General features: G+C 39.8%; 1 protein-coding gene across 1 annotated transcript; it reads left to right on the plus strand.

The window, feature by feature from the left end:
- The first annotated feature begins 3,377 nt into the window (after positions 1–3,377).
- Positions 3,378–11,764, plus strand: LOC306773473 (glucoside xylosyltransferase 1-like). Its single transcript, XM_079263291.1, has 7 exons — positions 3,378–3,609; positions 4,275–4,485; positions 4,612–4,743; positions 4,824–5,075; positions 5,180–5,303; positions 7,247–7,419; positions 10,430–11,764. The coding sequence occupies exons 1-7, from the start codon at positions 3,416–3,418 to the stop codon at positions 10,589–10,591; spliced, it is 1,248 nt and encodes a 415-aa protein (XP_079119417.1). The 5' UTR covers positions 3,378–3,415; the 3' UTR covers positions 10,592–11,764.
- The last annotated feature ends 3,429 nt before the right edge of the window (positions 11,765–15,193 follow it).

The following is a 15,193-nucleotide window of genomic DNA, read 5'->3' on the forward strand; positions in this document are numbered from 1 at the left end:
ACAGAGTTGCCACTCTTGATCTTGAGACTCGTAGCTTCTCCTCTTGGACTGCGTCTCGTCTGGAGTGGCTTCTCTTTGTTTTTATGGGACACAACATAGTGACTGAAATCTTGTGGTGGATTTAATATTTTAAGCAGGTTTGGTTGTGAAAGTCTGACTGAAGGCTGAAAAGGCACAGTGTGATTTGAAAAAAAAAAAACAGCTAATCCTGGTGTCATTTTGTTTAATTTTGTGATGATTTGCTTTTCTTTTTTTTTTTCTTTTTTTTTTTTTTTTTAATGTCTGCCATCCATTTTGTGTTGTAATTTTGAGTCCATGTAAAAACAACTGCTTCTTGAAACCCCCAATAGACCACCTAAACAGCCTTCATTACAGAAAAAAAACTATAATAATGCTGCTCAGAAGGTGAGAAATGACACTCTTTCACCACATTTAATCACCCCCCACAAGCTGTACCTCCTCAAACCGGCTGTGCAAGGAAGTAGCACTTAAACACTACTGGGATCCCAAACTGTAGATATAGTTTTAAAAAGTGGGAAAAAAAAAAAAGCATTTGCTCTGGTCCGACTCAGTTAGGCTTATTTGAATGTGTTTAGGTTAACATATTCTGATTGTTTTGTGGGACACACAAGGCAAAAAAGTGCTGTTCACGCTTTTCCACTGAAGTCTGAAGTCTCAACAAATTAGTGTAAATTAGTTCTGCAACATGAAAATAGTTGTGGCTGCTGCTCATGTTTCATCAGCAGGTATGAGGTGCTGTGTTGCGTTCGTGTACCTTAATTAAAATCAGTGAGGCAGCAGGATGTGTTACAAAAGCAGCAGTTGCACACTTGTCGTGCACCCACCTTTCCTTAACACTGTTGCAAACCATGCCAACCCCCTTTGTGGCCTCATGTCATCTGGTATTGTGGGGAAATTACTGATTACAGATTAAATTTTTTGAGCATATTTATCCAGCACTACCGACCTTCTTGAATATGATGAACCCACATTGAACTCTACACAGATTTGTAAACTTACAGATGAACCATACGTTATTTGTGTGTTTTTAATTTTCTTTTATGTGCTCATTTCAAGTGGGGTTTATCACTGTAGCTGAAAATGACACCAGAATGCTCCTTATGATTTGTCTGTGCTGCACAAACAGGGCTGCACTTGCTTGAAGTCCCAATGGAGAAGCACAGGAAGCCGATTCTGCCCTCCCTTTGGATACAACATGGGGAAGAACCCACTTCTGGACATGAACTTTAATGAGCCGTGTCTGAAGTCCTGCAGTATGATGGATTTTAATAACTGACTTGTCCCAGCAGAACAACCATAGATATACCCAACTACACAACTTATAAACCCTGTAGAATAATTAAAGAGAAAATAGATATTTCTAAAAAAAAAAATATTGTACTACAATGTTTGGACGTGGTTGTATTATTCATCATATCAGTGTTGTTGAGATTTTTACTTCACATTTTAGCACACATCCTGAGAACTGTCATGGCATGATTATATTAAAGTCTTGATATATTGTGGGACAGGCTACGTCTTAGCTTGTAAGTATTGTTTAATGTGTTTTCTCTTTGGTTCGCTGCTCTAGCTGGGACTAGGTGTGTGTGAACACAAGGAGAACTGCTCTGATAAACATTTGGGGAAAAAGTAGAAAGACACATAACGTGTTGGTGTCACTTATTGATAGTTTTTTGGGTTTTTTTTTCTCCCCCACTTTGCCATGCTTATTTGTTAAAAATGTGTGAACTTAGTTATTACATGTCTGAGGAAGGAAATAACAAATATTCAAACCAGAAAAATGTGTCTTTCTTAAGCAGTTTTTACCCCCTCAGGAGTCATATATATATAATATATATATATATATATATATATATATATATATTTTTTTTTTATTTTTTATTTTTTTTTTATTATTACTGTTTATTAACCCAAATAAGATAGTTATAAAGAATGCGCTTCAACTGTGGACCTTTAAAAGCACCGTCTTACTTGTTGTTAGTTGTTTTCCTGTGTGTGCTTACTTAGCCCTTACCAGTGGCTACAGGGCAAGAGGTAATGTACATCCTGGTCAGGTCGCCAGTATGTTTCTGGACTGTGGGAGGAAGCTGGAGTACCTGGAGAGAAGCCATGTTTTCAAACTCCACACAAGAAACATGTCATTGTCACTGAAAACAAACAAACAAAAAACAGAAACACATGACACCCTAACATGGATAATTAAGCCATACAAGATTTTAGAGAACAACTTAGGCTGTAACAAAACCACAAAACCAAACATTAAAATGGGAAGCAAAAACACCATTACAGACAATAAGCTGAACTACGTGGAACTTAAAAACAAGTTTATAAAAATCATGTATGACATCAGAATTACTGTCGCAAAAAAAATAGCTTTTTTTCCCCCCATATTTACTAAAAATACGTCTGTTTTTGTTGCATACTTTGGTTTGAGTGTTGTGCATTTGTGCCCTCTCCAGCTCCACAGACACGCAAAGTTCCCACACTTAATGAAAATTTAACTGACGTCCAGGTTTGTTTGACAATTGAACCGAACTAAATAAAGAGCACCCTTAAAGCCACACTGAATGAGCCTTTTCAGAGGTAAGACCCATTCACTTTCGGCTCCCACCCTTCCCCCACGGAGGGTCTTGGCCTCCTGCTTCTGCTGCAGGAGCTGCATCAGGTTCATGGACAGAAGCAGAGGAGAACCGGAAGTCTTGTATGCAACCTTCAAAGTAAAGGTTTTTTGTTGTTTTTTTTTTTAAACCCACGCTGACCAGACTAAACTAACGTTTAATATATTTTCTCTCACGGGAGATCGACAAACCAGATAGCTAGCTATTAATCTAAATATTTAAGAAACTACTGATGAACTGGGGTTTTCACACAAACATCAAGGATTTGCAGAAAATGGTAAATATCTGCATTACAGTGCCTTAAGGTCTGAAGAGAACGGGCATACAGGTTGCAGATGATAGAAAGGCATCGGTAACTCCAACCAAGACATGAAGGAGATCATCTCGCAACACAAGATGTCTGACCTTGAAGCAGATGGGTCGCAGCACTGAGTAACCTATGAAAGCCACACTGACAGCTGTCGGTAAAGAAGACTGAAAAAACATCGCCTAGTCTTTCAAGTCTCCATTTAAGCTGGAGTATTCAGGTGGTCGTATCAGATTTTGGTGTCAATAAGAGATCCATCCTGCTTTGTAACAACAGTCAAGTCTGGCGTGACAAAGTTGCGATGCTTCAACTTGACCGCCAGAGGGCGACATTGTCACCGCCGCCACATCCAACAAGAGTTTTATTTTCTAAACGTTAATCGGAAGTTATGTATGATGGCGTCTAGCTTCGCGTAACGCTACTTTCTGTGTCATGACTTCAGCTACGAGATTCGCTTTCAAACTTCATAATGCGGCGTTACATACGTGCACTAATATTGTGCATGGTGTTTGCCGTATTTTCGGGTTTGTATGTGTACAGTAAACTGTTTTATTCGGACGTGCCGGTCGGAGCGAAGAGGGTCGTCAACCCACCGAGAGACCCCGGAGCCAGGCGAGGGACCGCGGACAAGACTGGGCCAAAGAATCAACACCGGCACAATAGGTACAGCTAGATGTACAAGTCCTTTATGGGCTGAAGTTGAAATTATAAGAGTTGATGCTGAAAATATTACTTTAAACGAGGGCAGATACGTTGGGGGACCGTTGCCCCAACATCAGCGATGTATAGGAATGTGGCAGATACTAAAACTTGCAAGATATGGGATGTAGCTTGCATTTTGATCTGGGCACAAGAAGGTGTGCTCCTGCCTCTGCTTTTGTTTCCCCCTCTTCTTAAAACCAACAGAGGGAAACTCCTTACGTCCCACAACCCACACAGGTCTTTAATGGTTGAGAAACGGTCCATAAAAGGTGTGATTTTACAAAAACATGATGTGTTACGCCATGTAGTTGCTGCAAGACATCTGAAGGTATGAGTAGAAACAATTAAAGGTTTATAAGAGGATGCAACAGTTGTCTCAACCCCCTGCAGAGATTACTGCTTTTACCAAAACCTCATTGTTCATCTATGAAGGACAGCATCTTAGAGTTAGCTATGATAAATACAAATAACTTCAACATCCTTTGATTGTTGGTTATTTGATTTTAAGATATGATATAGTTAGAGATGTAGTGTTCAGGTCTGTTGCTTCTATTCAAAACCTGGGTCTATCTAGACACGTTATGCATGATCACAGATGCAAGCTCCAACCATGTCCTCTCCTTCAGGTTCATCATGCGTCAGCACGGTCAGATGGAAGCCGCTGGTAACAGTGTAAAGCACAGACCTGAGCCTCCCATGCACCTAGCTGTGGTGGCCTGCGGGGAGAGGCTAGACGAGACTCTCAACATGATCAAGTCTGCTGTGCTTTTCAGCATCAAACACCTCTACCTGCACATCTTTGCCGAAGATCAGCTCCACGCCGACTTCGTGAAAGTTGTAAGAAGGAATTTTTAAAACATTTTTCTGTAATTCAGGTCTTACTACTTAAAAAAAACAAAACAATGAGAAGTGCTTGTTGGGTGTGTGCCATACTTGCTCGACTCTTTATTGTCTGTGTTGCAGCTGGAGTCGTGGTTTGGTTTCGTTCGCTCCAGGTTTGACTACACCATCTACTCCATCAGTTTCCCCAGTGAGAATGCAGCAGAGTGGAAGAAACTCTTCAAACCCTGCGCTTCTCAGAGGCTCTTCCTACCTGTGAGTTTCTGATCACAGAATCTGTGCAAATATGTTCTTCTCACAATATATGTGCTACTCAGTTTTTCTGTGCATTGCAGCTGATCTTAAAGGACGTCGACTCAATCGTGTACGTCGACTCAGATATCCTCTTCCTGCAGCCTGTAGATGGTTTATGGGGTTTCCTTTCCCAGTTTAATTCCACTCAGCTGGCTGCTATGGCCCCAGAGCACGAGGAACCCCGCATTGCCTGGTACAACCGCTTTGCCCGGCACCCATTCTATGGAAGGACAGGCATCAACTCAGGCGTAATGGTCATGAACATGACAAGAATGAGGAGTGCATTCTTCAAGGTAATGTGTCCATGTGCTGCTTTTAATTCACCACAAGATGTCCCCATCCCCTCAGTGGTTGAAGTAGAAGTCTGACTCTTGTATTGACTGGTCTGTGTCGACAGAATGATATGACATCAGTGGGGCTGCGTTGGGAAGAGTTGCTGATGCCTTTACTCCAGAAATACAAACTCAATATAACCTGGGGAGACCAGGATCTTCTTAATATCATTTTTCACTACAACCCTGGTAAGACTGCATCCATCATGATCATCATGAATAAACATATTACTATTATTAAGTATTAGTATGACTGTAAATATTATCCCCGTTGCATCAGTACTGTCTGCTTTCATTCTAATAGGATTTATTATAGGTTATATTTTCTAATAATGAATGTTAATATGTTATCGAGACATGGAAATATTGAGACATGGGATATGTTAGGATTGGCTTTCTCCCACAGCTTTAAAACAAAGCATTTTTTTTGTTATGCTTTCCTTATTTTTTCTCTCTTTTTTCCCCTTTATGTTTAACTAAACTCAAATCATTTGCACTGACTGGTCACTTTATTAGGTTTATGAGTTTAAAAACTTTTCTTTGCACAAATGGCTAATCACTCAATCACATCGCATTAGTTGGGCGTGAAGACTGTTAGAGCCATGTTGGTCGGGGAAAGCAAAAAGCCATGACAAAAATGTAACGAGACGGATTTTCAACTAAAAATAACAGAATTTATGAGTCAACTAAAAGTAAAGCTTTCAACAAAAGCCAACATGGAAAGGAGAAGGTGGAAAAGGGACCATCAGGCTGCATTGGCTGGAATGTAAGGAGGGCCGGCCAGGTGATCACCTTGATGGGCTTCATCCACCAAACTGCTGCAAAAGGAATAAAACACAAACAAGTAAAAAGGAGGGAAAGCAAAGTTTAAGAGGGCTGTCACATGACATCGTTCAGATGACTTGCTGCAGATCAAACTGAGCATCTGAATGAAGAATTTAGCTGCAATTGTAAAGTCCAAAATTCCCAAGCTGATGTCAAAAAGTCAGAAAAGACTTGGTAGACTGGTTGGAGATGATAGAAAGGAAATAGTAACTAAAACAGCCTCTGATTTACAACTAAGACATACAAAAATGCACAACACGTCCAGTTTTTAAGCAGATGGACTACAGCTGCAGAAGGCTAGACTCAGCGCCACTGCTGTCAGCTAAGAACAGGCATCTGAGGCTACAGTTTGTGCAGATTTATCAAAACAATACAAGACCGGAGAAACGTTTCCTGGTCTAGCTAAAACATTCAGATCATAGTGTCAGAATCTGGTGTAAATAAAGAAAATCATGGATTTATTCTGCCTTGTAGCAACGGAGGTGGTGGAATAGTCCAAGGAATATTTCTTTTGGCCCACTTTGGGGTCCTTAGTACCAATTTAACATAATATGCCACAGCCTGAGTATTCCTAAGTAAGTGTGTCATTTACAAAGGAAGCTGCTGGCAGCGAAACCTTTCATACCTCTGTCTGGCAGCGAACTTAAAGTCTCTCACCAAACACACACACTTTCCTCACCATTTTGTTTGTTTGTGGAGTTATCTCCAGAACAAAACCAACCGTCTTAATGGAGTTTGTCTCAGGTGCTGATGCTGCTGCACTGCTGACTGCGCTTTCCACAACAGACTTCAGCAACAGCTTGGTGAAGACAGTGATCCCAGCTTCCAACAGAAGTTAAATCTGCTCTGTCTCTTATTGTAGATGCCTCTGTGTTGCATTTTCTGTTGTTCTTGTCAAGTTAAACCACAAGTCACTTGCATTCCTTCACCCCTTCCACCTATTCCCCCCATGATGTACACAGTGTTTTCTTTACTCTGGTTCCTTCTCAAGTCAACATTCACCTCAAGGCATGGATGTACAGCTGAGAAATCTGCAACAACTACATGATGGTATCATGTCAATGAGGGCCAATATCTATGGGGAATGTTGTTGAATCAGTGCCATGAAGAATTAAGGCAGTTCTGAGAGGAAAGGGGGGTCTATACCAGTACTAGCAAAGTGACCAGTGAGTGTAAATGTCTGTAAACATACAGATTAATCAGCAACTTACTGCAGCTATCGTGTCACTCAAAACTAGGTTTACTCAAACTATTTGTTAACAAGTGCTCTGTGTGTGTGTTTGTGTGTGTGTACCCTCCGTTTTTAGAGTTGCTGCTGGAGTTTCCGTGCAAGTGGAACTATCGGCCAGATCATTGCATCTATGGCAGTAACTGTGCCTCAGCTGAGGAGGATGGCATCTACATATTGCATGGAAATAGAGGGGTTTACCATGACAACAAACAGCCTGCTTTTAGGGCTGTTTATGAGGCCATAAAAAAGGTTGGTATGTGTGCGCAAGTGTGTGGGTTATGCATCTCATTTATATTGATTCCAACATGTTGTTGAGCCAGCACTCACACTGGATCAAAGTGCTTCTGGCCAAGACTTGCATCTGTGCAGCTGTAATGAGAACGTGCTGGTCAGTTTTTTGTTGGCTTCATAATACCAGGTCCCTTTCTAAAGAAAGGAGAGAGCCATTATTGTGAGTGCCCGTTTCACTCCTGTTTTCATCAGTGAGGGAAAAGGAGCAGGCGCCTCGTAAAGTCTCGAGGACATATCAAAGTTTAAAAAGAGGTCTTGACAAGATTTTTCCAAAGTCTTGTGGGTGTAATTTAGCTCAACATGTGATGAAAAGCCCCCCCTCCCCCCCTTGTAACCCTAGCTGAACACCTGCTCCCCTCTGCTCCTCGGCACTTCACCCTCCTGGATGAGATTTTGGATTGGTGCTGACCCTAAAGACCCAAAGTGCTTCGGACTCATGCCTGCCCTGAAGAACACAAACCTCCACCACATACAGATGGCTGGAGTGAAAGCTAATTTCCCCCATGAGGATGTTTATGGGTTGCTTACCCGCATTATAACGATATTGACGACACAAGTGGCGTTTACTTAATGAAGCCATCAACGCCGGGAGTCTCATTGCTTTCCTATTGAACATAGATCAGGCTGATGGCTTATCCATGGCTCGCAGTTAAGACTGACTTTATTGGACAGGATCAATTACAGTACTAGACACACATGTTCATGAACAGTGTGCTGGTGCAGCTCAAATGTCCCCCCCCCGACAGCAATACTTCTATAGATTTGTGACCAGCTCTGGTTTGCTAGGAGGATGCAGGCTTATGGATTAATTTTCTTGTGTGGTTAATATCAGGACAGATCTTTTTTCATCTCGTTCATCTGCAGGCTGCTTGCACAGCAGTACTTCGCAGCGAGGGTTCAGAAAAGTGCCACAGCAAAGAGTTTATGAGTTGTAGCAGGCTGGGTGGAATCTGAAAGGTTGCAAGCACTAGAAACAATGAAAGCCTGGTTAGGCTTGCTTTGCACTAATACAACCTGGGGCTTTTGTTTTAATCCACCAATAAGGTTGCACAGAAAGGAACAAGCTGCATCTGCAAAGGGTAGTTGGAGTTACAAGGGGGCATGGATTGTGAGGTGGGTTAAAAATAGGGGATGTTGCTAGAAAAAGAGGCAACGCAGGTCTGTTAAAAGAGCGTTTGCTGCTTGGAGAGCACACATATAGTGTGGCTTATTGCTAATTTCTGATGAGGAACTGGTGTGTTATCAGGTGTGGTAACAATACAGATGAGAACATTTTATTTGGAAAAAGTTTGACTATAAACCATCTGGCTCAGACTAAAGACAACAAGGGAATCCTGTGTCTTGTCCTAACCACTCACCACTTTCTAAATTAAATTATTGTTGTGTTTTATTAATTGAATTTAAGATATTCAGTTGAGAGCTGGCAACCTGTCTAGGGTGTGCTCTGCCTTTTGCCCAATGATTACTGGGATAGGCTCCAGCTTCCCCGTGACCCTTAATTTGAGTAAGCAGTTAAGAAAATGAATGGATGGATGGATATTAGATTAAAAACAAGTTAGTCTAGGAAAACAAGTAATTATGGGTTTTTTAGCCTCAAGCTGCTTACAATAAGCCAAACCAACAAATGCAGAGACCATCACATGATGTGTGCAAGATTTACAAACTCCCCAAAGCTTAGTTAGATTATTAATTACTCTAAATACATCCCTGTTTGGATTATTGTGATAGAAAAATGCTGTTGAGATGACAGTCTTATCAACAATAAAGTTTTAGTGGGATTATTATTTAAATGCTGACATGAATGCAAATACAGCCACTAATTAACAGAAAACTGAACTTAAAACAATGCTCAACTCACATTTTAAAGTGCCTTTAAGTAAGAAACATGCTAAAGATGGCTGAAGCGCAGGCGAGCACTGATCCGCTCTGAAATGAGCCTCTTTTTTTTATACCCTCAAAGTGAGCAGCAGATAAATATAACTAATAACATTAACGACAGCTGCTGAATTGTATTGAACCAGCAGGATGTTGGAGTCAAGGCAGTTGCATTATCTTCATATAAAAAGTTCTGCTGTGATGGCTGCACGATGCTGAAACCATCAACTGGCACATATCTGATATTCCAGTTCATCAAATAAAGAAAAACCATCTATCATTTACGAGCTAAAGATCACATCTTTTTACCTCCTTTGACTGATTAGCCTTCCTAATTTAACCAGAATTATTATTCCAGATGTTAATCTCCTCCAATAAAGTGGAGACAAAGTGTTCATGCTCTCCATCTTTAGACAAAGAAACACGGATTCAGTCAGCTCTGCTTCCCCAGTCTGTGTCTCAAGCAGACCACGGCAGTCAGTCCATCATGCGGCCCCTCCTCCCTCTCACCGCTGCAAAAAGCAGCAGTTAATTTTTACAGCCGGCGGTAGGTTTGGAGTTGGAGCCTGCGCAGCAGCCGTGGCCCATCAGCCGCACAAAATCAATACACCAACTGTAAATGCTACTTTACGAGCAGCGGGTGTGTATAAGTATGCACTCGTAAAAACGCCATTCTTTTTGTGACCTAATATCAAGGATCCAACTGCAAGCAAATGAGCTGGCATAAAAGATGTTAATTCCCCTTTGATTTCCTCAGAGCATTGTAAAGGTCTCTTCATTATTGGGAAGACATGAAACTTCGACTGCAATTTCTGCTTATAGCTGGACTGTAATTCTATAACATTAAAGTGGCTCCTGCACCGCAGAGAGCTTTATGTTTAGCCTGGCTGACCAGTCAGATTTGCTGTCCCGAAGGACATCGACAGGCCTTAACAGTTTAGTTTATTTCATTTATTCTGGAAAAGAAATGCTTGGATTCCATTTATTCAATCATAGCTGCACATATCAAGAGGTTTTTTTTCTTTTTGCTGTGCATCTTTATCATGGTTTTACTTTAAAATTCAAAGAAATTGAACAAATTCTCTCGTTGCAGTATACTTTCGGCACAGACCCCGTCTCTTCTTTGTTGGGCCCTTTAGAGAAGGAATTGCTGAAGGCGACACACACTTACTGCGGCAAATCTCACATGCTTTTCACGAAAACCCTGACAAACAGCCTGGCGAACGTCAGCAGCAAAGCTCAACGCGAACAGTGACGAGACGGAGGCAGAAAAGCAGGACCGCGCTTCAGCCTAACTTCCAACTCAAGTGCCACGGGCCAGACTTGTTTTGTTATTTTCCAACAAAGCACAACAGCTGCAACGTAGAAAACAACAAGTTTGTACCTGACAAAGCTGTTGAACCGTTCCATTTCCAGACAGCTTTCAGGCAGCTATGGTGTGAAGTTCTTCTGGCGAACAGCTGCTTGAAGCTCAATAAAGACAGCTGGGATTGTGTCAGACTGAGACTAATAAGTGCTCACCTTTTGCGTTAGCTCTGGATAAAAACATGATGTAAATCCCTGAAACCTACTTCAACTGGAGTGATGAACACAGATTTATATTTGTTACAGATTAATACAAGGATTTTCTTTATCCTTCAGGTGTTTCATTACCAAATTTAATTCCAGTAAGCCTCTTCCTTGTATCACTTTCTTCTTCATGTACTTTTGCTTACTGACTGAATGTGCCTAAGCTAAGAGTAGCGCTGGACTTTCCATATTGGAGAATATATTGAATCTTGTGAAATGCTCTTATTAAAAAGAGTTGTTAACCCCGACACGGCTGGACAGGTTTCCTGCAAGATGTTTGCACAGCACATTTTATTTTTTTTTTTTGTATCTTTTAGAAACCACTCAAAGACCATTTAAAAAATGTGCATAAATTTCAAATTGTACAACATTGTACATGGTTCAGTCATTTCATTTGGGATTATTTTAATATGTTTGATGTTGAGGGGGGGAATGAATTGTCTCAATATTTTTTTTTCTCAAAAAAGCTGTTTTGAGTCATAAAGTCATAATCTTCATATTTGATGTCTCCACTTCTGTGTTTATTATAAGCTGACTTGAATTTAATTTTTTTGCCTTTTTAAAAATTTTTTTACTAAAAGGATGCAAGTTTCTGTTTAGACATACAAAAATTTTGAGAATGTGAATTTAACCATGATATTGTAGCTGTATATGTTAGCATATCCATGTAATGAAAGATGAGAGAATGTGGTAAGCTATGAGTTCTCTGATGCCAAAGAATTTTTTTTTTTGTCTGTAATGATGTTTTATTTTCACAGCTGAATGTATTTGAAATGGATGTTTGTGTTGGTATGGTTACAAGATAGGGATGCCATGTAACATTTTTGCAGATATTTGGGTTATAACATTTAATACCATTTAATACCATTTGAGTTTGTTGTATTTTTTGCGCAGCAATCTGGTATTTAACCACCAGAGGGCAGCATTTTTCATATCTGCAAGTTCACAGACGAAAGTGAGCGTATGAAAATGATTCATGTAGGAATACAATTTAAATTAAAAAGATAAAATAAATTCTGAGTTTTCTGTTTTAATTTTTTTTTTTATATATATATCAAGGAGAGGCCTTTTTTGTTGACATCATAAAGATCTAAACTTGAAGATTGACCATGTTTTCAACACCTCCTTGGACAGATCAATGGGCTTGCCAGTAATCTATGACTGGGCCGCCCGATGTTTCACTATTCCTGCCTCAGTTCTGGGGTGCTCATAAAGTGTAAGTGATGGACCAATATTGCAACCCTATAGGTGTCCATCTATGACGCTGCATGCCATTGACTACGGGGGATGAGTTTATGTTTATTCCCATTAGGTGAGGTATACAGTTGTCCATTTATGGCTCCAGAGGTAGTTTGATTCATTGCACCAGAAATGTCCTTCATTCATCACTATATATCCATATGAGAGCTTATCAATTACCTCTATTGACCCATGCGCCTGAAAGCAACATGTAACAAGCCTGGTCCCCAGGGATGGGGAGGGAGACAATAGTCTGAATCGAGGCTCATGTTGATAGGACACACTCCAAGGTTTCATTTTCCTGAAACTACATGTTTTATACTGTTATAACTATCTCAGAATTTATTTCTTTTGTGCACTCACAGCAGCAAGGGAAAGAGTTTTGAATAAATCTGCGACCTCCAGCTTTTAGAGAGGGTCGAGTGGAAGATGCAGGCAAAGTGGGGACACTGCAGGATAATTAAATGTACGTGTGTGCATGTGTGGGCGTTCATGATGGACAAAGAGAGAAATAATGGAAAAAAAACTACATGTAAGGTTGGCCATTTTTTGCTATTGTCACCGGCACAGTGTTGAAGAGGAGCGATGAGTGAACAGTGGGAGAGCAGAGAAAAGGCTGATGGAGTGTGTTGGTGATGAAAGAAAAGAAAAAGGCCATCATACCCGATACAGCAATCAGAGTACTTTGTAGCTTTAGAGCTCGATCTTTCTGGAGGTTGCATGAAAACAAGAGTTGAACCTCAAAATGGTTTCATCAAAAGAAGACAAGCAGAGACTGTTTTAGAGAAAACATAATGCATTTGTTAATGTAACACCCACTGAGGTATTGGGAGTGTCTTTTGTCCAGAGGATAAACAGAGTTTGATAAGTGCAGCATGAACAGCCTGTCTTTAATATTCAGGCAGAAATATAGCTCTTGATACATTAGTGCAAGGCAAGCAATATGATTGATAATAAGCAGCCATATTGCAGTTCCTTACAAACCAAAGTAGGAAACAGGCCAATATCTGTACATCCTTTGTATTGGGCCCCTCATAGGGCAAAAATCTCTCTCTAGAAAAATCGTATAAACTTGTGATCATGCATCTTGTCATAAAGATTGTGAGCCTTATTTTGCAGATTGTTTAAAGATGAAATGTGGGCTGTACCTTTTAATATGTCTCTAAAGCAGATAAAAAGAAGAAAAACTGGTCTGGAATGACTTCAAGTCTCATTTAGATTTGAAAGTTCAATATGCTGTTGAAAAAATTCTAAATGTGAGGAATTTCCATACACTCAGATGTCCAGAGAAGATTATATTTGTGAATAACAATGTTTACAGTAAGTGGGCATTATTGTTATTTGAGTCTCTTCCTCCTCCTTCCCTTTCAGCTTTGTCCGTTTCTCAAGGGATAAAGCCCTTCCCTTTCAAATCACCTGCTCCCACCTACTGATTCAATCCAGCATGGAAGCTGTATTTGCATGTTTTTTGCCGGATGCTCTTCCAGGTGCAACTCCTACATTTATCCAGGCTTGGGACCGGCCGTCTGGCTCAAACTGCCAACTTTCTGGCCAGTGAACTATCAGCTTTACCTCCTGAGCCACTGCCACCCCACCAATATATATATATATGTATATATATATATATATATATATATATATATATATATATATATATATATATATGTATATATATATATATATATATATATATATATATATATATATATATATATATATACACATATATATATATGTGTATATATATATGTATATATATATATATATATATATATATATATATATATATACACATATATATATATGTGTATATATATATGTATATATATATATATATATATATATATATATATATATATATATATACATATGTATATATATACCAGAAAATATTTGGAAGCAGCAGGTTTTCATGAAAAATGTTGATATCTACTTGGGCACAGGCCCCAGTAAAGCTTTATGTCTAGCGACGCCCCTGTCGCTGATAAAACCGAGGACTCACTAAGTTGTTTCTCTGTCCAAAATACATGTAGACCATTTTTTCGATGAATGCTGAGTCTGTAAAGCTACAGCCATAAAACCCAACAATGATCTGAGAGATGCTCGAGCTCCCATAGAGCAATGAGGGAGTCTCTGTGGTTTCATCATACAGTCTTTATTTCACTTCTGCAGCTCTGAAAGAATTCAAACTGTTCTTTTGAGCCCAGCGAGGTTTTGTTTCATGGTTAACTAATGGTCTATAAGAGAATAAATTATTCATTAAGCCTTATAAAAGCAATCATTGAATTTTAAACCACTTTCAACGTGTGTCCTATTGGAAAGTAGTAACTATTTCATCATGGTCTCAGGGAATTCTATGCTTATATTTGTGCTTTGAAGTTTCTCTTTATGTGGATTTACTTACAGAAAGGCAAAACAGTCATAATTCTGACAGATTAAATCTTACACATGCACAATATAATGCACACATGTTCAAATACATACCTACACAAATGATGGCGCTAGGTTGAACTTCTGCTCTGCATTCTCGAGCATGCATGTCATTCCCATACTTCTTGACAACACAGCAGGGGGTCATTTACATGCTGTAATAGAGTCTACATGTCACTGCTGCAGGAGATGAGAGGCCCAAACGTCCCCCACAAACAAACTGCTATGTTTTGCAAGACTTTTTTTTTTTTACACGTGTATGACTGCAGGGTATGTTTGATGCCCACTGAGGTGGAATGCAACGACTTTGCTCACGTTAACACTAAATTTGCTTCAGTGATCCGTTCAGTAGAAAGAATGTCAGAAAGATTGGCAGGTATTTTAGCAGATTGCTTTATTTACCTCACAGCTTATTTACTGCGAGTGTTTGTCAGGCTCTACATGGCTAATGCCATGAAGCCAAGCCAAATGATATCTATCCAGCTCTGGGAGAAATGGTGTTGCTGTAAACAGCAGCACGACGGATTCCCCAGCCGACATCAGGCTGTCTGATTTATATTTTTTTCTTTGCCAGTCTTTTCATTTTACCCTTTCTATCCCCTTTTCTGTTACCCTCTCA

The sequence above is a fragment of the Telmatherina bonti genome (assembly GCF_933228915.1).
Source record: "Telmatherina bonti genome assembly, chromosome: 23".
NCBI lineage: Eukaryota > Metazoa > Chordata > Actinopteri > Atheriniformes > Telmatherinidae > Telmatherina > Telmatherina bonti.